Raw genomic sequence first — 23010 nt, 5'->3', positions numbered from 1 at the left:
TGTATTTGCTTTATTTTTATATTATCTATCTTTTTTATATATTGTAGTAGAATGTATATATTCTTTACTTCTTTTTTCTATTCTAACAATTCTCCGTGCTTATATATAATGCTTATATTTAGTTTCTCTTCTTGAATGGGAGCACCTGTACCATCAACAGTTTCCCCCCAGGGATCAATAAAGTACTTTTGATTCTGATTCTGAAAAGAGGAACTACTTAATTACACTGTGCACATAATCACATAGATTATTGGTGTCTTTGTGTTTGTTCTGCATGGTTGTGCGGTAATTTTGTGTCTTTGTGGTCGTTTTGCATCTCTTTGTGGTGGTTTGACTTTCCATCAAGAACATTTAACAGTCACTTCATACAGAGGCTCCTGTCCAGGGGCCCCTGTGCTCTGTTAAGCCCATTCAGTATCCCATCAACTTCCCCTCTGGTCTCATCCCTGAACAGACAGAATTAATCATATTGCACACACACACACACGCTACAAATATAGCATATGTCAAAGTTGAGCATAATTTGATGTTTTAGTATTGCCATAAAAAAACACTGAATCTTGGGTTTGAATGAGTATTTCACTTCATAAAAGCATCATATAGCTCACCCAGTCTTGAGGATTATGACAACTCATGTTCTACCAAAAAAAACCTAAAAATATTAATACCAGTGTATGTATATGAAATATTTGTGACTTATGAAACATTTTGGTTTGCTTGTTTTTTTTTTACATTTCTAAAAAATTCACAACTTCAAGCAATTTTGTGTGGGTTGTTGCAGCCTGAAACTGCCTGATTTCACAGCAGCTTTTCTGAAAAATTGTCATGCATGTTGCAACGTGCAAAGCTTTTCTTTTTTTTTTTTTACAATGAAATTGTGGGTGCAAGAAAAAATTGCAAAAGAATTTTGCTTTTTTTGTAGAATTCACGAAAAATCAAAGGCAACTTGTTCCTGGGAGAACAAAACAGCACTCGGCTCTCAGTGTTCTCCTAATCTTATACCAAAAAGGTTCAGAATTCTAAAAAATGATAAAAAAAAAATTGCTGTATGTGTAAATGAAGAAGTGCAACTGAGGGGTATTTCACAAAGAAGAAGAATCTTTCTAGAACTCAAAACTCAAAAACAGCACAACATTCAAAAATGTATAAATAAATAAATAAATACATAAATAAATAAATAAATAAATAAATAAATAAATAAATAAATAAATAAATAAATAAATAAATAATTAAATAAATAAATAAATATATTTATTTTATTTCAAATAAATATATAAATATAGGACTGCAAAAAATAGTGAATAATAAAACTAATAATTGAGTTGGACCACTGAGATGTGCATATATTATGTTTGTGCAGGGGTCTGCTGTGATTGGTGGAACTCACGGGAAAGTATGATGATTGGTCAAATTTGCAGAAAAGTAGTGAAGTTTGGACAAAATTTCAAAGTCACACAGAATTCAAGGGGATTGATTGAATTTGCGTGAACTGTTGCAATCAACTTCCTGGATGGACTGAATACCTACTGATAACATAGGTAGAAAAAATGTGTTATCATAATCATCTTTGTTTTAAAATCTTTTACTTTTTTTATGAAAATGTTGGTCTTTCAAAGTTGTGGCCCAGATTTCTATCACCTCCATCAGATTACTTCTAATACCTTATGAGTTGAAATGTAATAAATGTAATAAAACATTAATCCATTACAAGTATTAATAGCCAAGAATTTGATCCTTTAAAGTATATTTTCCAGCATAATTGAAGGGTAAAAGTCAAAACCCTCTCAAAATATGGTTTCGCCACAATTCTTAAATATAAGTGAGCTTCAATTAAATATTTGACTAAAGAGACAGAATATTTCAACATGTTTGTGATCTCAAACAATGTGGAAGAATGTTTGAACTTGAGGGAGGACAGGGTCTGTCTTTTCACAGATGCCCAACCTGCAAGAATGGATTAAACTGTTATTTGCACGTGGCTAAAAAGATCTGCTGGGGCTTTAACCCTCCATTCATCCCTCTCTCTCGACTATCTTCAAGACAAACAAACAATTTCATCATGACTGTTTTGCTACTGTTGAAGATGACAGTGAGACATGACAGAGGGATCACATTTGGAGCTGGTAGCTAGGTTACTGGGATCAGAGGGAGTTTATTACTTTGGGAACATGAATGAAATTAAATCTTATGTTAGATTTTAGGTGAAGTGTAAATTTCAGTCTGATGGTGGTGCTAGATGGAAGGTCAGGAGGTTACCACAAAGATGTAAGATTAATCTTCTATGGAGCAAGATTATTGATGCCAGATTTCAAACGTAGTGATGGATACAAGTGCACTATGTATGATATGAATGTCTGATGTTCCTCTTACAGTGATGAAATGCCTCTCTACCAAAGACACCAAATCAGCCTTTGTTTGTTGAAAGGCTGTAACAAATGAACTAGAAAAAAAAAAAGATGGTGAAGCACCTACTGCAATGTCACCACAACTGCCACATGCAACCAGCACAGATTTACAAAGTTCTGTCGGCAGTAACAGGACCTCCTCTCCCCGTCCAAAGAGAAACAAGATTTCAAACTGAAGCAGTTGTTGACCACTTGTGCCCCCTAGTGGCCGGTTAAGAACAGTGAGAAGTCAGCTGTCATCACATCATCATTTGATCCTATTAGACACTTGTGTGACTTTTTTTCATAACTAGTGAATTAAATCTTGAGGTATGGGCAAAAATGTGTGTAGTGAGGTCACTATGATTATGACTAAAACTTGAGTGTATGTTTTAATGTTGTTCTCTCAAGATCACAAGTTAATTATACAGTTATCTCAACAAAGCCAACATTCTCATGATAACTCACGAATTATTCTCTTGTTTGCTTGATATAACTGGTTAAATTCTTGCTATCACAAGGAAACAAAAGGGTGTTTCGTCTTACTTAAATGTTTATCAGAGATCAGGAAAAACTACAGAAAACTACAGAAACTACAGAAGCCAGGACTGGCTGTACCTGCAAATATTTTTTAATGGCATTATCTCAAGATTATGAGCTAATTATACTGCTAAGATTCATTCTCTCATGATAACAGGTTAGTTTCACATTTACCTTGAGATGACAAAACGGCAATTTCTTGAGAAACAAGATAATAAATACATTATCAGAAGAAAATAAAAGGGTTTTTTTTTATATTTAACAGATCAGAAGTCTAAACCATGGAAGCTGAGAATGGCTGTACTTGCAAATATTTTTTTAATGACTGTCTTGAGATTATAAGTAAATTATCTTGCTATCTTGCTAAGATAACAAAGCTTGTTTTCTCTCAATAATGAGTTTATTATTTTATCGCGAGATAACAACATGTTTTCTTGTGATAAGTTAATTTTTCATTATCTCAAAAATATGAAAGAGCAATTTCTTGAGATAATGAGATAATCAATACATTATTGAGAGAAAACAAAAGTGTGTTTCCTCTTATTAAAATGATTATTAAACATCAGAAGTCTAAACCACAAAAACAGAGAATGCTTGTAATGCAAATATTTTTTAAGGGGATTATCTCAAGATCATAACTTATCTACTATCTTGAGGTAACAAAGCTTGTTTTCTCCTGATAATGGGTTAACTATTTTAACATTGTTGGTTTTCTTTTTTTCTGTTATCTGAAGCAGACAAAAGGGTGATTCCTTGCTATAACTACATAATCAATGCATTATCATGAGAAAACAATGATGCAGCGTTTGTTTTCTTGTGATAACAGGTTCATTTTTATTATCTAGGAAGACAAAAGGGCAATTTCTGGAGATAAAGAGATAATCAGTACATTATCACAAGAAAACTAAATGCTGCTTCCTCTTATTAAAATGTTTATCAGAGATCAGAAATCTAACCAAGAACGGTGATACTTCCAAATATCTCTTTAATGACCATATTTCGAGAGTTAATTATCAAGTTCAAGTTAATTATCTTACTATCTTGAGATAACAAAGCTTGTTTTCTCATAATAACAGACTTTGTTATCTTGAGATAGAAAGATAATTAACTTGTGATCATGAGATAACAGCATTAACAAGAACTGTATGTATGGATGTGTTCGGCTTCTGTAGCTTCCAACTTCCATAAAAAATAAAAATTTATAGGAACAAACTTTTTATGTGGATAGATTCTGAATAAACTCTACTCTTTTGCAGTTTTTCTTTTCAGATGCATTACTACTAGTACTACTAATATTAATAATAATAACAGTTATTATTATTATTATTATTATTATTATTATTATTATTATTATTATTATTATTATTATTACTGTTAATGTTGTTGTTATCATACAAAAACATAATCATAAGAATACAGTTGGAAAGACAGGTGATGGAAGTGGAAGAAGAAGAGGAAGAGGAGGAACAGGAGGGAGCGATGGGAAAAGGAGGAGGAGTCTGTTTGTTGACATCGGACGAAATCGAAAATCAGATGAGTGAAGACTGGTGTTAAGAACTCAATTTCTCGCCCTCATCGAGACGCACAGCCTTGGCGAAAGCTGAGGTAGAGTCCTGCCTGCTGAGCCGTGCTCTCACACACCGCTGACCTCTGTCTGTTAAGCTGCAGCTCCACATACAGCTCTCAGCTGGCGCTAGCTCCTCTGGCTAACTCAGCTAACATCATAGCAGGGAAAGTCATCGTTAGCCACAAGCTAACCGAGACGCTGAAATGAACTGGTGACACCGTATTGGCAAGTTAAGGCTTAACTCAGAATAACAAGTGCTGCTCTGTGGTATGTCGGCTTGTTGCGAGTGGGTAGGCTAACTGTTGCTGTCTGTTTGTCGGTAGCTATCTGGCGTCAGTGTTGTTAAAGTACATCATTCTACCGCTATAGTGGAGCTAGCTAGCTAGCCATCTCACTAACAGTCTGCTGCTTCTCCCCCAGGATTTATTTATATGTGTGCTTAACTAACAAACTAGAACTATCATCTTAACTAACACAGGGGAAGCTAGGTTACTAGCTTCAGTATATTAGCAGGGTTCATTCATCTTAATATAAATAGGATATGATGTTAGTAATGTTGAAACAAGTTGTTGCAAAGTAGCCAACATTAGTTGCTAACAGTAGGCAGCCATAGACATGACGGTTAACTCAGCCAAGTATGCAAAGTCTCACTTTATTATGGCAGCCAGGCGCTTAGACAGTAGTATGTAGAGGTGCAATTATTTGTCGATTATTATATTAATCAACTATTTTAATAATCGATTATCAGTTTGAGTGAAAATGTCCAAATTCTGTGATTACAGCTCCTCAAATGTGAGTATTTTCTGGTGTCTTTACTTGTTTGTAACAGTAAACTGCATATATTTGGATTGTGGACAGTACAAAACATTTGAAGGTATAATCTTTGACTTTGGGAATTTTCTGACATTTTATAGACCAAACAATGAATTGATTAATCAAGAGAATAATCAACAGATGATGAAAAGTATCATAAGTTGCAGCTGCAGTATTATGCTTAACTACCAGTTACTTCAGTAAGCGCTAGAAGAATATATATTTAATGTAATGTCTTGTTAATGTATTTGATGTATGATTTGATTTTGTATTGAATGTCATCACTATACTTGCTAAGTCTCTATCAAAGGGTACCATACATAATATTTTACATAAGAAGAAGATGCATTATTCTAAAACATTTATGTTTAGCTGCAGTGAATGACAAAGATGGCAAAATGAGGTAGATATCAGCTTATTGGTACAGTTTCAGTGACTGTACATGTGAGCTACTTGTATTCATGTTTGTTATTTTAAAGGGATAGTTCACCCAGACATGCAAATTCAGTCATTATCTACTCACCCTCATTCTGATTGAAGGTCAGGTTTAGTTTTTTAGTCCACAAAACACTGCTGGAGTTTCACAAGAAAACAGAGTTGCAGAATCTCCCAAACAAATGGCGACCAGTTTTCAAACATAAAAAAACAGCCCCCCCAAAAATCTGAACTGTCTCCATACTGCTCATCTGGTGTAATCTAAGTCTCCTAAAGCCCTGACATGCCATTCACTTGAATGTACATACGTCTCACCACACACACACAGTTCAGACAGTGTACATGTGAATGTGGCTCCAAGCTAAGGATCTACAGTGAAGATTCAGGCTAAAAATGGTCTAAAAAATATTGTAAATATTTTTTGTTTAGATAACTTGCCGTGTTGGGGCTTTAGCAGACTTCAATTACACCAGACCTCCTCCAGAGCAGCATGGAGGCATTTTATGTTTCACTTCCATTGTTTGGGAGATTCGGCAACACTGTTGTCCTGTGAAACTTGAGCAGTGTTGTGAACTAAAAAAAACTAAGCCCGACCTTCAGTCAGTATGAGGATGAGTAGATAATGATCAAATTGGCATTTTAGGGTGAACTTTCCCTTTAATCATGTCCTCTACTCATTCCTTACAATGAAAATATGAATCAAAGCTGCACAATAGACACAGCAGCCATGTTGACTTGAAATAGTAGATTAAACACAGGTGTTACCAATGATATTAATCATTAATCATTCCATGCTGGTCAACCAGAGTCAGACTGCAGCTACTGTGCATGTTGGATCACTGGAAAAGCTCTGCTACACTAAATGGAATGTGACCTTAATTAATACCCCCCCCCCCCCCCAAAAAAACCTTAACTTTGTGCAATGTACGCCCCCCAGGTCCCCTGCCCTGCCCTGTCTTTGATCTGAGGTGGAGAAGAAGAGGCTAACATGGCAGCCAAAGCAGGAGACAACCCAGACAGCCTCATGACTCTGGCGACGGTCTTCTGCCTGAGGAACCTCAGGAAGACCATGTGCTACCAGGGCTTCAGGAACAAGCTCTGCCTGCGCTCGGACATCTTCCTGCCCAGTGAGATCTGCGACAAGCTGGTCAACACGTATGTAACAGGATGCATCAAGATGTTTAACAAATTTCTGAGTATTCAGTCAGTCAGTGTTCCCTTTGTTTGTTACAGTAGAACACATTCCTTGCTTGTTTACACAGATACATGGAGCTGGTCCACACAGACAGTAACTTTGAACCAGAGGAGAGCTTCTTCCAACTGTTCTCAGACCCTCGCAGCACCAGACTGACCAGGGTTCAGCTGAGAGAAGACTTTGTACGTGACAGAGATCTGGAGGCCATCAGGAAACAGGTGGGATGCTGCAACTTAGCCAAAGATTAATTTCACAGAACAAGCTGATGACATCAGCAGGATAACATTTTCATTTTCTAGTTCACCTCAGCTGGAACATGTCAGCTGTAACACTTTGGCATTCACCTTTTTAAGGGACAATTAAAGAAACTTTTACAGCATTCAATGTTAATGAAATCCACTTGTCCAAAGTCAATTTTTACTTGTCCCTGTACAAATTATTTTATTTATTAGCTGTTATCAAATAACAGCAAAGACCTAACTTAATTATCACATTTAGCGTAGGGCTGCAACATCTACAAAATGTAAAAAAACAAAAAAAGCCCAGGATGTCTTTAAATGTGTTATTTTGTCTGTCTTAAAGTCAACAATATACTGATTAAAGGGATAATTCACCCAAAAATGAAAATCCAATCATTATCTACTCACCCTGATGCTGATTGCGGGTCGGGTTTATTTTGTTAGTCCACAAAACACTGCTGGTGTTTCATTGGAAAACAGTGTTGCAGAATCTCCCAAACAGTGGAAGTGAATGGTGACCAGTTTTCAAATGTAAAAAACAACTGGAAAAAAACAAAAAATGCTATATTGCTCGTGTGATGTAATCCAAGTCTCCTAAAGCCTACATGCCATTTTCAAACTATCACACCACACACACACCTAGTTCGGACAGTGTGCATGTGAACGTGGCTCCAAGCAGTATGGACGCATTTTGATTTTTTTTTTCCATTTGAAAACTGGTCACCATTCACTGTTTTCTTGTGAAACTCCAGCAGTGTTTTGTGGACTAAAAGCTTCAATTAGAGGGTGAGTAGATAATGCTGAATTTGTATTTTTTGGAGAATTATCCCTTTAATATGATATAAAAGGAAAATCTCCACATTTAAGAGGCTGAAAACTGCATTTTCTGCATGAAAATTTACTGTAACAATTAATGGATTATCAACTTACACTAATTCTTTTTTACCAGTTGCCTGGTCAGGCAAGTGAGTTGCTACATTTATTTGCTTGACAGGGCATTTTATTTGCCCCACAGGCAGGCTCAGGGTTCGAATTACACAGTGGCTTTCGGCGGAGCCCTATTCTCTGGTGCGCACAACCACTTAACAGGTCACATGCGCGTGCATACATATAAGGCCGCAGCAGCGCAGTCAACTGCAGACATTATACTATTGCTATGACAGACAGTTAATACTGTCAGTAACATTTCATAGAGGCAAATTAACAACAATATAAGAATCAATGAAGACATCCCTGCATTTGCACTCAATCCATTGCTTCCTTGTCTAGTTCAAAGGTAATGATGCATCACCAGGTTCAGGCCCAGGTTTGGTGTCTTGCGCTGAGGCCTCTCCCTCTGTGGAGCTCTCACTGCCAGCAGGACTCGCTTACGGTACCGGGCTAGCTGTAGTCGGTGCACTGTTGTCAGCATTCGTTGTCGTCTTTGATTGTTTGGTGAATCTAAATTGTCCGAAACTTGGTTGTTTCCATTTTGACATTCTGACTTATCCATAAACCACCAGAAAAACACTGAATGAAAGCACTGTTTGTTTTACGATTTACCGTGCCAAGTCCACTCAGTGATGAGAACTTCAGGTGGCTACGTAAACCCAGTAATTTTGTGTAGCGCCGCCACATATGGATCGCCACAGCAGGAATGGACAAGGAATTGTGTCAATTTGTGAGGACAGATTTGGGAAAACAGAATATAATGAGAAAATAAACACACACCATTGACATATTTAATCATTTTATTTTGTTTTAGGAATCTAAATCTGTGAAAAATAAAACACACATTTTTTGAGCTCCCCCTAAATGTCTCAGGTGATGCTTTCAGGGGAGCTTGTGCTCTTTTCAGGTGAGCCAAGCTCCCATTACCTCCCTTGTAATTCGACCCATGGGCAGGCCTTATTGTTGAGCCCTGCATTATCAGTTTTTGCACCCTCAGTCTAATTTATGCACTTTTGACCATCAAACCTGTCAAGTTCTAATATCATTCATTATGAACTTAATTATAGAGACAGACCCAATGATACTAACAGACTGTGTGTATGAAGCAACATAACACAAGCTATCATTATCTACACCTTGTATTTGGAAATGAAAACTAAGGAGAACCTTAAAGTTATTAATTATACTGTTTCAGATTTTGAAAAACTGCTAACTTCCTGGTTCAGTTGAGTTCAGTTCAATCTGTAAGAGATTGTAATGGACTTTTATCACAATAATTAAGCCAATAAAATGTTGATATAACATTTGAAATGTTTGATATAACATTTTATTGTCAGCATTTGTTTCCTTCTTTCTCTTTTAGTACATGAAGAAACATGGTGTAAGCTGTTTCTTATCAGAACACATGAGATTTACTCAGTGGTTATAGTTGATTTGCTTGGTTAAACAGGTCATGAACCACTCTTCATTCTTACCTGTGTTTAAACCTTAATGCACAGTAATGTTATTGATTTATCTAATCTAACACAAAAAATATTCTGTTCTAAATATTTCAAATCTGTTTCAAGTAAAAATACATCACATTTCATCAGTTTTATGTTCTTTCACTTGAACATTTACCTGATAAGACAAACCCACAAGAAAAAGGTTCATCCAAATAACAGCAATTCAGTCAGATGTTCTTCAGGATGATGATCAAACATATGTTTTAGCTAATTTTTAACCTTTTGAACTCTGCAGGGACCTCCACCACACTGGCAAACAATAGTATCAAACTTGCGCAATAAAAAGTTGTAAAAGTGACTGTATTGTGATCTCTAAGACACAGACACAGTTTCAGTATTAAGAGGATCGAAGGTAAGGGTTCATGAGCAATTCACAGAATAGAAGTGCTTTTCATCCAATCAGATCTCCAAATGCCAAAAGTTTTTGATCCTAAATCACAGCATTAATATTTTTATAGTGTCCCTCAAGGTCTTGACATCTTAATGTGGAATGTTGGAGGGATTTCTGACTATTTTTTTATCAATTCGTCAGTGGTCAAAAATGGTGAAATTCTGCACAAAACCAGTGTAATAAATGTTATCAACCTAAAAACTGATGCAACAACTAATGAGGCATGATAGAGCATCATGGGAATGACCATCACATACTTCCATTATGATCCTCTAAGCCCTTATACACTCTAAACGTTTAACATTTGAATAGGCACCGAAATAAAACAGCATATTTCAGATGTATGATAAGAAAAACTTCTCACTCAGTTCTGAGCTTCATGTTCTCAGCTGTCAGATGATGTATGGTACTTCTATGTGACACATACTGTTTACTTGTTATCTTCTTTTTTATTTAGCAGTGAACACTGTTTGGACAAACACTTGTGAAGTATTGGTTTGATACCTGACACCTCACAGTAATGTAGGATTCTTCTTGCAGTGGTTCCATCAAGACCTATGAACTGGGAGGAGTGGCAGCTTGGTGTAGTGTTTCCTGTAATTACCACTCAAAGAAATTGAGTGACACGAAATGAACTGTAGTTATTAGTTATTGCACTCCAGTCGACAGATTGGTTTTATTTTTCTCCAAGAAGTGGCATCTTGGTACGGTCACATTTAGGTGGAACATACCTTTAATATACATGTTAGAGCAGTAAAGTTTTTTCTTTGTAATGTGATACTTTTTTTAAAGTCAATCAAAGTAATCTCCTTCCACTGCTCTATCCTTTTTGAATGCAGTTAGTGGTGTTGGCTGGTTGGAAGCCAGTCAGGGATCAAGTTCTTGTTGCCACACTTGTAGTCTGACTCACCGGGGTGAACACTGCTGGTATAAGTCTGCCACTGGTGGCTTGCTTCAAGCTGTACTGCAGCATCTGCTACCTACATTTTCAAAATCCCTGTGAGAAACAAGAACTACCTCCTCGTTGCAACCTACACACTGAAGACAGCAAATTAGCGCCTGGGATGCTAAACTAACAGCTGCTGGCTTTTCTTTTGCAGTGATGTAGTCATTATAAAGCCAGTGCTCGCCTCCCACCGTGCAAATATTCCACCAAGACAAGTTCCCCCTTGACACTATTTTGCAGCAGCACCGTCACTGCATCCTGGGCTTAGTGCCACCCAAGACGTTTGTGATTGGTTAAAAGAAATGCAATCCAGGCAGAGCATTTTTTTTCCGCTATAACAGAATGTGTACGCGTGCAGCCAGACCTTTCTCCAGTGCTGAGCGCTGTGGAGAGACATCTGCATATGTGAGACTAAGTCAACACTACTGTGAGCATGCACGGAGAACATAAGCAGCCCAGAGCAGTTGACTGTCGAAACGAGAAAACTATGTCACAAAAAGAAGGGGAAACGAGACTGTTTTTTTTTTTTTCTCAGATGCAGACTAAACTATATGAAGAATACAAAGGGTTCATCATCAAAAAGGGCCAATACTGCTGTGATTAACCAAGCGCAGGAGATGGCTTGACAAAAAAACATACAAGTTGAATGCCAAGTTAATGTGATCTTGTTGTGCCTCGCTGCGCCCCAGTATCTCACTTGGGAGAGTGTGTGCCTCCTGTATTGAGGCCTCAGCAGCGACAGTGGTTCGATTCCAACCCGAAGCCAAGCTGCATGTCATCCTCTCTCTCATTCTTCCTGTTGCTGCCTATCTTTGGCTGTAATATGTAGCAAAAAGCCACAAAAATAGTTTTAAGACGTTATACAAGCCTACTAATTGTTGGCGTCATTAAACATCATCATGCTGATCACCGGTGGCGTAGTTTGTTCACAGCCTAATGTTAGCCGTAAGCTTTTTTACTTCTGGAGATTGCATTTATGCTGATTTTTTTTTTTTTTGCAACAATCCCAAATCCACTGGAAAAATTTTGGGTTTTTCCTACAAAAACTTCTTACAAAAATATAAAACTAACAATTTCCTACAGAAATATTGTAGGATGTTGACATGGCATTGGTTTCACAGATATTGTGATAAAGTGTGGAAGATTTTCAGGCAACATAGTGCAGAATTGCCTGTATCATTATGGTATAGTTATGATGAGTAATGTATTATGATAGTCTTGTATTGTAAATTTACCTGTGACTTTCATCCAGTTTGTAAAGGATGACCTTTACTGAGGTCAGGATGATCAAAATGATCCTCAGGTGTTAATTACTTTGTGTTCTGCTCTTCCAGGACCTGATTGAGCTCCACCTCACCTACTGCAACAGCCTGTCATCCCGCAGTTTGAAAACACTGACCTGCTTCCGCGAGACCCTGGTGTCTCTTTGTCTCTTTGGCTGCAGCCACATCTTCTACCGGAAGGGCGGTGCCCCGCTGGCCTGCAATGAAGACACCGAGGACGAGGAAGAGGAGAGCCCTGCTTCAAGGCAAGCGTTAGAGACGGACTTTAACTTCCAGGGGTTCAACCGCCTCAGGTTGCTCAACCTGGGAGGCCTGCCTGATGAGGTGGATGCTGAGACGCTGCTCAAACCCCTGAAGTCCCTCACCTCGCTAGATCTATCTAATGTACAGTTGCTGGGGACATCTTTTCTCACGCAGTGGAAAGACAGACTGGCATCTCTTGTTCTCTACAACGTGGACCTGTCAGAGGAGCTGGTCAATACAGTGGTGGAGCTCGTTAATCTCAGGTAAAGTGGAAGGAGGATTTTATCTATAAACTGTCATTCTGCTTTGGGAAATAAGGGATTACATGTAACAGGATTATGTAATCTGGATACAAAAAAAGAGGTAACTGTATTCCATTACAGCTCAGAAAGACATAATCAGATGACAGATGCATGTGTAAAAATGTGGGTTATTAGTAGGATCACAATTTTAAACTAAAGAACGATATCCTACCATGCACAGTGCACACGCAGCTTTTTTAAAGAAAAAAAAAGTCCATATTCTCTGATTTTAGCTTCTTAAATGTGAACATTTTCTTTACTTCTCTCTGACTGTAAACTGAATATTTTTGAGTTGTGGACAAAATGAGACATTTGAGGACGTCATCTTGAGCCTTGAGAAACACTCGTCAACATTTTTCACCATTTTGACATTATATGGACCAAATAGCTAATTGATTAGCAGAGAAAATGGTTGAGAGATTAATCGATAATGAAAATAATCATTTCAGGAAAGACTTTAAAAATAAGTACAAATATGTTTGGACTCATTTTTTAATTGATAAGGTTGTGACAGGTTAAATTAACCAATTAATCATTTTGAGTCATTTTTTCAATTAAAAAATTCCAAATTCTCTGATTTTACCTTCTTAAATGTGAATAATTTCTGGGGTTTTTTCACTCTCTTACAGTAAACTTAATTTCTTTGAGTTGTGGACAAAACAAGACATTTCAGGACATAATCCTAAGCTGTGATCAACATATATCACCATTTTCTGACAAATGTATGCACATCTGCATGTGGGTGACTTGATATTAATTCCTGTCAGTAGTACCATAGTATTCAGGAATAGATGCTAATATTTTTAAGCACTGACCCGCAGAGCACCAAGCCCCTAAATTCGGTACATATTTGGTTGCCCAAGTGAAAGCCTATGTAACTCAAGTTAACAAAGGCTTTATACTGTGACACTTTGCCCACTTTTCCCATGAGTTCTGATGTGGTGTTCTCCTGAGGGCTTTGTTTCCAATGAGAAATGAGCTGGACCTCTCAGCTAGTTGAGGAAACTGACAGCACACCCTGCAGTACATTACATGCTTAGACATGTCAAATTCCAGCCCAGGGCTCTCAAAGTTTTGATGATAGTAGTACCACTTTTAAGGAGCCAGCACAACTGGACCAGAAAACCCAGAAACTTCTTGTCAGATTTATGATTGGTCTCATAATGGCACTTACTGTTTAATTCCTTGTGTACAGAATTCACCTGTTTGCAGATGAGGCAGATCACTTCATCTGTCTCGAGGTCCAACGAAATGAGAGTTGATCCGTTTTTCCTGAAACATTAACTTTCCTCAACCATACAGCAGTTTTTGCGGTGGCGTTTCTATCTCACTTCCACATTAAACTGCTGAGTTTTCATTTTATATCCACAGAATTCCTTTAAATCAGTGGCTTTCTACAAGGTGTCATTCCTAACCTGACAGACACTTGATAGGGTGACACAGTTTGACGCAGTAGCTGAGTTTTGTATTAAATGTAATCTAATTACTAAAAGAATGGAGATGAATGATTAAAATAAGGTTGCACGATTAATAGATAATTGGACAATTAAATTAAATGGCAACTATTTTGATAATTGATTAATCGTTTTGAGTTTTTTTTTGTTTGTTTTTTTACAAATTCTCTGATGTCAGCCTCTTAGATGTGAGTATTTGCTGGTTTCTTCAGTCCTCTGTGACAGTAAACTGAAACCAAAGACCAAACAACTAATAGATTAATCAAGAAAATAATCGACAGATTAATCAGTGATGGAAATATGTTAGTTGCAGCCCTAGATTACAACAAAATGCATGTGTTTCATTAGACAAAAGTGTATCTGGGCCACGTTAAAGAAACTGTGTTCTAGCCACTTAATCTCCTGCTTCCATTTATTCCTAAATTTCCGCTGCTGTTTTCTTTTTTCATGATGTCTTTGTTGAGTTTCTGTTTCTTCTGGAAGGATCATGTCAGCAGTTTGTGTCGGCTTACTAAACTCAGACTTCAGTAGCCCCGACATCAGTAGCCAGCTGGCAACGAGTACTGTTTTCTGTTTTTGTAGAACAGACAGTATGAGGATAAGACTTGGTGACCACAGGGAGGGCAACCTGCATGGAATATTTGGTGGCCACAGCGGACCTTTTTGTGGCCATAGGTCATCAGTCATGGTTAATGTCAAACCTTGCTATCCCACTGATCTACATCCAGGGGAAAGAGGGTAACTTGTGTATTCAGATAGTTACTAATTACCTATTAAAAAAAATGTAGTCAGTAACATAACCCAAGTATCACAGTATTAAAGTAATGTAACTTGATTACTTCCCCTTACTTTTGAATGACCTCAGTACAAAATCTGGTGAAATGATTTAGTCTAATATAATGTTTTTATGGCTGCAAGTAACAGCTATTTTCATCCATGAATCAGTATAATTATTTTTTTAATTAAACAATTAGTTATTTGGTCCATAAAATGTCAGAAAATGGTGAAATGTTGATCAAAGTCCAAAATGACGTCCTCAAATGTCTTGTTTTGTCCACAACTCAAAGATATTCAGTTTAACTGTCAGAGGAGTAAAGAAACCAGAAATATTCACATTGAGTACGTTGAAATCAGAGAATTTTGATATTTTCTCTTCAAAATAAATAAATAAACTTTATTATTTACTTATTATTTACACACATATACACACAATAAAAATCAGGCAATAAAAATAAATTAAAATATTTGAAGGAGTAATCAAGGCACTAAAAAACGTTGAGGGCATAAACTGCCATTTAAAAACTGTAAATGAGATTGACTAAAATGTGTTAACTGTCAATTAAAGACAACATAGAAGGACAACTAAAAGCAACCCATGAGGCATAGACTATAATACGCTAATTTAGCCTTTCTGCTACTGTAGAAAAAAAGTTAAAGTTAAAAAGGTGTGTCTTTAAGCATAGCTCTCAAAAGCTGCATCTCCAATTTTCTTTTTTTGTAGTGTTGACATCTAAAAATCTAGTGCTGGAGGATCTGAGAGGTCTTGAGGGAGCATAAAACAACAGAGAGTCTCTGATGTAGGACAGTCCTAAGCTGTTGAGAGCAGAAACACTTTAAAATCAGTTCTGGTGGACACAGGAAACCAGTGCAATGTGGCTAAAAATGGACTGATATATTCTCTGTTCTGTTTTGGTTAGCAATCTAGCATTTGAACTTTGTATTAGTTGTAGCCTCTCAATGGATGAAAGACCAGTAAAGAGTGCATTACAATAGTCCAATCTGCTTGAGCTGAAAGCATGAATTGGTTTTTCAGCGTCTTGCTGAGTCAGGAAGGGCCGTACCTTGGCAATGTCTCTGAGGTGGAAGAGTGCCACCTTGGTCAGTTTATTTATGTGGGGAGTGGAGTCTAAGATAACACCCAGACTCATTACTGCTTTTACCCAGGAGGACAAATTGACATTTTTTTAAGCAGGTCATTCCTTTTTGATAAGGGGCCATCTAATAGAATTTCTGTCCTGTCCTCATTTAATTAAAAAAAAGTATTGCTGACAGGCAGGTAGTGAGGGAGCATACAGCATCTACATCATTTGGCTCGACAGATATATACAGTTGTGTATCATCGGCGTAGTTATGGAATTAAACATGACTAAAAACGATTGATTCTGTCTAATTAATAAATCTGATACATTCTGTCACAATCTTGTCTGTTGAACACGTACATCCATGTGTCACGGACCCCTGGACCACTATTTGAGAACCACTGACCTAGCAGTTGATGCCAGTGGGAGAAGTGAGGGGGAGGGAGGACTGCGCATCATCGCTCTTTAAATATTTTTTATATTTCCAGATATAACAAACATGTTGTTAGACTCTTAGATCCACTTTTTAAGTTAACAAGAAACCAAATCGCAGCTGTTTCCAATGCAAGGCAGTTCATTAGCCCTTTATGCTAGTTATTCAAATTGCCCAACATGTACCTCTTAACAACCGAGCTCAATAAGCCTATAGATGATATTTTAAACATAAAAGTTCATAGGAATCAACATTGCTTGGTTTCTTATAGACCATACAGGGGTTTCCAGTAGAATAAAAACTTTGTCAGGTGATTCATTTCAGTAGTGTACCCATGTTCATGTAAGATCATGTGATCTATTTACTGTACATGAATCTTTTTCATTTTTATTGGTTATGTAACTTTGAATCATAGTAGATCAAAGGATGAGTTTGGAATTAATATGCTATTTCCTCCCATCAGAATTTATGTCATTTGAAACTTACAGAAATCTGTTCCCACTCATTTTAATGTCACCACTTCTTGATGATTGTGTACCTGTCACTGCATTCTTCAGACATCTGGACATCTCACGGGAGAGCAGGCGAAGCTCCAAGGTTAAGATGAACAGGAAGATCCTGACGGCCATCGTACAGCGTCTGGTCAATCTGGTGTCACTGGACATCTCGGGTCACATCATGCTGGACAACTGCACAGTTCCACACTTTGAAGAAGCTATGGGTCGGCCAAGGTGGGTAACCAGCTCCAGAGTGTACACTAGATAGAAGACAAGTCTAATCCAGAGTTTGTTCATTCCCTCTCAGATGAACAGTGAATAAGTTGTGTCTCTCTCTTTCAGCATCGAGCCCTGTAAGAGCAGCATCTATCCTTTCCAGGAGCTGAAGAGGCCCCTGCAGTTTCTGGGCTTACATGACACCACCCTCTGTAATGTGACACACATCCCAGCTTATAAGGTACTGCTAATCTAAACAACTGGACACACAGTACTGCTTATGGCTGAGAATACTTATTTTTATGACGTTCCAGTATCCTAATCAGTTACATCCTGATCCAGATGTTGCCGGTCATTATTAACAGATCTTTGGTCTCTTATCAAAAAACCTGACAATGAATGTTACAGGGACGTTTTGGATAAATAAAAATAAAACTGGTTGTAAATGCAACGAGAAAAGGAAAAACGTGCAAAGTCTTAGAGAGTATTATTTTATCTTTTCTAAATAATAATGTTGTTGATGAATTGGTGTATCAGTATATTCATATATCAGCCCAGGGTTGGGAGAGTTACTTTTAAAGTGTATTCTGATACGATTACTGATTGCCTGGTAAAAAATGTGGTCAGTAGCATAATCCAAGTATCACAATACTAAAGTAATGTAACTTGATTACTTTTTGTTACTTTTGGATAATAATACTAAATACATTTAACTTGTTAAACCTTACATGTTTATGTTCATTGTTAGATTTATTCTTTGTGCACAAATGTATATTTAGATTAATAGTGGTAATTATGGACATTTAAATGCATTTTGTTGCTATTCACACTTCACACTCAAACTTCAAGTAAACTGCCCCAGGTTTAGTAGAAGTTATAACAGTAGTGTTGATAGAACAGCTAGCTTTAATGGGATTTCTGTGTAGCTAATGTTAGAGGTTGATCTGTGTAATTAATGTTAGCGGTTGAGCTGTGTAACTGATATCAGCAGTTGTTCTGTATAGCTAACATTAGTAGCTGAAGTCTTGTAATGTGTGCACACTGCATGTTGTCTATCATTCTTTATGTTAAACTGTATTTTGAAATTGTAACTCTGCTGAAATGCTCCCCATTTTGTAATGTAATCCATTACTCCCCAAGCCTGTATCAGCCTATAGTACTTTTTTTAACATTAACACGACAATCCCCAACTCTGGTTTGGTTGAAACAAGCCCTTAATTCACAGATATTATATTAAGCTCTACATGCAGTTTTTCCCTGCTGTTTCTCTGTTGTTCAACCTCCCTCTCTCTCCTAACCTGATATTTTCCTGTGTTGTTTAGTTTCTTTCTCTCTTATGTTAGTTTCTGGTTGACATATCATAAAGTAGCCTAATCTTTGTCTGCAGTTATGCAGAAATAACGTCTTTGAACAGAGTAGACATGCAAAAAAAGCTGTGCAGCACTTAAATGTTGATTTAAAAATTGAATGCTAAAGTTAAGAATAAGAATAAAGCTTCCAACTATTCAGAACAGCTCTAAAAACAGGTCACTAGTTCATACTGATAATGCTTATTAATAGGTTGTGTTTTGAAGGTTGAATCTGTGTCTCTGGCCTTTCTCAGGTGACTGGATCCAAGAATGAGGACCAGGTCCTGAATGCTATTGAGGCCTACACAGAGTTTCGGCCTGAGCTGGCACACAGAGCCATCAATCAGCTGTTTGACATCGCCAGGATACAACACTGCAGCCAACTGCTCCGAGCTTTGCAAGTACGATGACTCATAAAATCTTTGTGCAGTGGTTCTCAATGTCTGCCTGTGTCTTTCTCTCATACGTGTCCTATAAACTTTCCTTTCAGCTCGTCATCGCAGCATTGAAGTGCCATAAATACGATAAGAGCATCCAGGTGACGGGCAGTGCTGCTCTCTTCTACCTGACCAACACTGAGTACCGCAGTGACCAGAGCGTGCGGTTGCGCAGAGAGGTCATCCAAGTGGTACTAAATGGAATGGAGCAGTACCAGGAGGTCACTGTAAGTCTGCCCTGCCTCAACTCTGATCAACACTCAGCTTAAAGTTTGTCTGTCAAAATAGTATTAAATATATGGATTATAATTTGTTTAATTTTCTTTTCTTAAATTTCTCTTATTTTTGTCCCAATGAAGGGCTCGTACAAACATGTCATTTCAGGTCTTTACATACCTGTGTAAAGATCCGTCTGTGCGTATCTAACGTGAGACTTGTAAATTAACATACATGACACTCGGATAATACCATATGTATGGCTGTGCTTCCTGCCCCATATGTCAGGAAGTGTTCATTCTTGAAAATGGCATCAAAGAGTTAAAATAAGAACTTTACAAATTTGGAGTTTGAAGTCCTGCTTTCAGAGATCCACAAAGAAAAGTCTGTCATTTTAACAGCATCAGCAGTGGAATTAAAAGACCTGCTAAAGCAAAGAAACTGGGAAAAGTGAGTGCTGTTAATGCTGTGTTATCTGAGGGTCAGACTGTCCCTGAAACAAAGAGGACATGTCTCGGTATGAAAATGACTTCCAAGGGGAAAAAAGGTCTCACCTCAGTAAGGTGATCATTGACTGCAGCGAGAGGAGGGGGTCGAGGGGAAGTTCCCACCACGAAGACAGAGGACAGAATAAATGAGGATGTTCGCCCGGACAGAGACTTCATAAGATTCAGAAGATACATAGCCAATACACCTGACAGTATGTAATAATACATCATCAAATTCGTGACAATAGGCTTTATGTGTAAATTTACAATTATATTATAATTTTAAATGTAGTCAAATTGGATAATTATGATTATTTTTCAAACTCAAAATATCTCCAAACTAATGAAATATACAGTCATTAGTGAAAAACTTAGTGAAAGACTGACTGAACATGACTCTACAGCAGGTCTGGAGTTGCGAGTAAACTGGTGAATTCCACAAGTTCTCCTAAATCACTCGTACACACCACTTAAGAACAGATCTGTTCAAACAAGTGGTTCTTGCATGAGGCTCATTGTGTCTGTATGAACACCTGCACTCTGTGACTGGAAACACAGCAAATGAAACAACTTTTTAAACTTGATATGAGCCATGTGAATGGTATAATATAGAACAGTCTATATCATTTTTAATCATGCTCCCAACCACTGGCACCAGTACCTTATTATATTAATAAAGATCAATAGAGTAAATGTGTTGGCTGATTATGTAAATTTTTCAACCAGCCACTGAGTTTTTATATGAATCAAAATGACTATTTTATTAGGGCTGGAGGATATTTAAAAAAATTTCTAATTGAGATTATTTTTACTGATATTGTAATTACGATATGATTTGCAAAATTAGAGGGAATTTTTACACGATAATTCTTATTTTCATTGAAAAACATATTAAAGTTCTGTTTTTATGGTGATCCACCAAATCATATAGAACTGCAATGAATTGTTGATTTATCACGTAGTTGTCAACTTTTATCCATTAATTTTTTGGTAACTATTTTGATAATCAATTAGTCAGTTTTGATTTTGTTTTTTGTTTTTTAAGAAAATTGCTGAAATTCTCAGATTTCAGTTCCTTAAATATGAATATTTTCTGGTTTCTTTACTCGTCTTGAGGACGTCATCTTGGAATTTGGGGAAACACTGATCAACATTTTCTAACATTTTTTGGACCAAACAACTAATCGATTAATCATAAAAATGATTGACAGATTAATCAATAATGAAAATAATCATCAGTTGCAGCCCTACAGAGATGTTTTCTTCAGTCTGTAGTGTCTGATGTGTAGATCAGCATGTCTGTGCAGCACCACAGTCATTTTACAAACAAAAACTGGGTTTTTATCAAATACTGCACCTCCTCTCATTTGAAAACTGCAGTAGACCATATTGCAACTTCAATAAAATTTAAATGAATTGTTCAGCCCTATATTTTATGAAGGCAAAATTCCTGTATGCTTACTTACATTTTATATTTAAGAGGAAGTGTCTTTTATGTAAAACAATAAAATTATGGGTTTGCAGAAAAATGTGTTTATTTATTTGTTTATATTTCAAAATAGGCTTTTCACAAAAGCACGTAAAATAAACTAAGTGTATCCACTATTGCTCTAGAGGATCCAAATGGGCAAAGCTGATACACACTCGGTACTTGTGCTGTCAGTTTTTTGGTCTTTTATGCACAGAAAAAAATCGGCCTGTTTGTAGAGACACTGTTACCACTTTTAACGTCAAACATTTTTTGCAGATCATTAGCAAAACATTTTAATTACATTCCTTGTAATTAAATGCTCAACAAAAAAGCCTGTGAAACTCAAAAAAATGTAAAAGGGCAAAGTGTTCTACAAAGTGTTGTTATTAAAAATAAACCAAAGAAAAATTAGCTTTTTATATGCTTGAGTTTTTTACTATAAGCTTAATTAAAGTGTAAAATTCAGCTTAGGGCCTGTTTGATCTACATGATGTTGTTCTTCAGACTTGAAGTCAAGTTTTCACTTTGAGTCCTAAACCTTCCCGTGTCTCCCTCTGTGTCTCACACCTCCCTGTCCCTCACCAGGTCCAGAGGAACTGCTGCTTGACTCTGTGTAACTTCAGTATTCCAGAGGAGCTGGAGTTCCAGTACAGTCGGGTCAACCAGCTGCTGCTGAAGATCCTGGAGCCGGCCAGGCAGGACGAGTCCATCCAGAGGATCGCCGTGCACCTCTGCAACGCACTGGTCTGTCAGGTGGACAACCATCACAAGGAGGCCGTGGGGAAGATGGGATTCGTCAAGGTAACATCGAGACGAGCTTTTCCTCTTTTTTTCTTCTTTTCCTCTTTTTATATTTCTGACAGAAGTCCATGAAAATCTGTATTTCATATAGAGCTACACCGATAATCAATTATTAAATTAATCACCAACTATTTGGATAATCGATCAGTCATTTTGAGTAACTTTTTAAGAGGAAAGGTCGAGGTTCTATGATTTTAAGTCTTCTTAAATATGATTATATTTTGGTTTCTTTGCTCCTCTATGACATTAAACTGAATATCTTTGGGTTGAGAGTAAAACAAAACATTTGAAGATGTCATTTCAGGCTTTGGGAAACACTGATTGACATTTTTCACAATTTTTTGACATTTAAAGACAGAACTATTAATTGATTAATCGAGAAAATAATTGACTATGAAAATAATCATTAGTTATAGCCCTAATTTCATACAGCAGTTATAAAAGACATTGTTCCTCTGTTGTTGTGAAAAAAGATTTTCAGGTAGAAGAGGCAAGATATTGTTTGTGGTCCAGATTTTGACCATTACTTTTGAAAAGAACATGACAGGTTCTACAGTGCGACTTTTAAAGTCCCTGTGGGGAAATTCATTCTCTGTATTCAGGCCATCCAAACTATTCAGGAGCAGCAGGAAGCCACTGCCCAGGGATCAGATCCAGTCCTCAGGCCTGTTACGTGGTCGAGGCCGATGGCAGGAGTATTCCTAATATCTAACAAGCTTATTTTTGGGATGGCAGGAAACCAGAGCACCCAGAGGAGACCCACGTGAACGCGGGCAGAACATGTAGCACACTGTGATGACAGTATTGTTGTTACGTCAGTTGTGTCATTTTCATAATTATCCAACCACAGTTGAGAGGAAAAATACATCACCCGTTTTTAGCACTGGGACAAATCCAACAATCTAATTCCAAATTTTTTGTGAAAAATAAATCTTTAAGGATATATATATATATATATATACATATATATATATATATATATATATATATATATATATATATATATATATATATAT

General features: G+C 37.0%; 1 protein-coding gene across 2 annotated transcripts in view; it reads left to right on the top strand.

Moving 5' to 3' along the window:
• The first annotated feature begins 4407 nt into the window (after window positions 1–4407).
• Window positions 4408–23010, top strand: part of zer1 (zyg-11 related, cell cycle regulator) — a 28599-nt gene continuing 9996 nt past the window's right edge. Inside the window, exons 1-9 of one of the 2 annotated variants that reach the window (XM_084746476.1) lie at window positions 4408–4529; window positions 6677–6894; window positions 7002–7152; window positions 12280–12734; window positions 17077–17250; window positions 17359–17473; window positions 18836–18982; window positions 19072–19245; window positions 21779–21994. In XM_084746476.1, coding sequence (XP_084602602.1) covers window positions 6728–6894; window positions 7002–7152; window positions 12280–12734; window positions 17077–17250; window positions 17359–17473; window positions 18836–18982; window positions 19072–19245; window positions 21779–21994 — 1599 coding nt within the window. In that variant the 5' untranslated portion in view covers window positions 4408–4529; window positions 6677–6727. Of the gene's footprint in view, window positions 4530–4575; window positions 4759–6676; window positions 6895–7001; window positions 7153–12279; window positions 12735–17076; window positions 17251–17358; window positions 17474–18835; window positions 18983–19071; window positions 19246–21778; window positions 21995–23010 lie in introns of those variants that run through there. The other variant, XM_084746477.1, reaches the window with a different exon arrangement.

The sequence above is a fragment of the Lutjanus erythropterus genome, chromosome 20 (assembly GCF_056507025.1).
Source record: "Lutjanus erythropterus isolate fLutEry1 chromosome 20, fLutEry1.hap2, whole genome shotgun sequence".
In the NCBI taxonomy this organism is placed as follows: domain Eukaryota; kingdom Metazoa; phylum Chordata; class Actinopteri; order Lutjaniformes; family Lutjanidae; genus Lutjanus; species Lutjanus erythropterus.
Note: the sequence above shows the minus strand (reverse complement) of the source record. Positions and strands in the feature narration are given on the sequence as shown.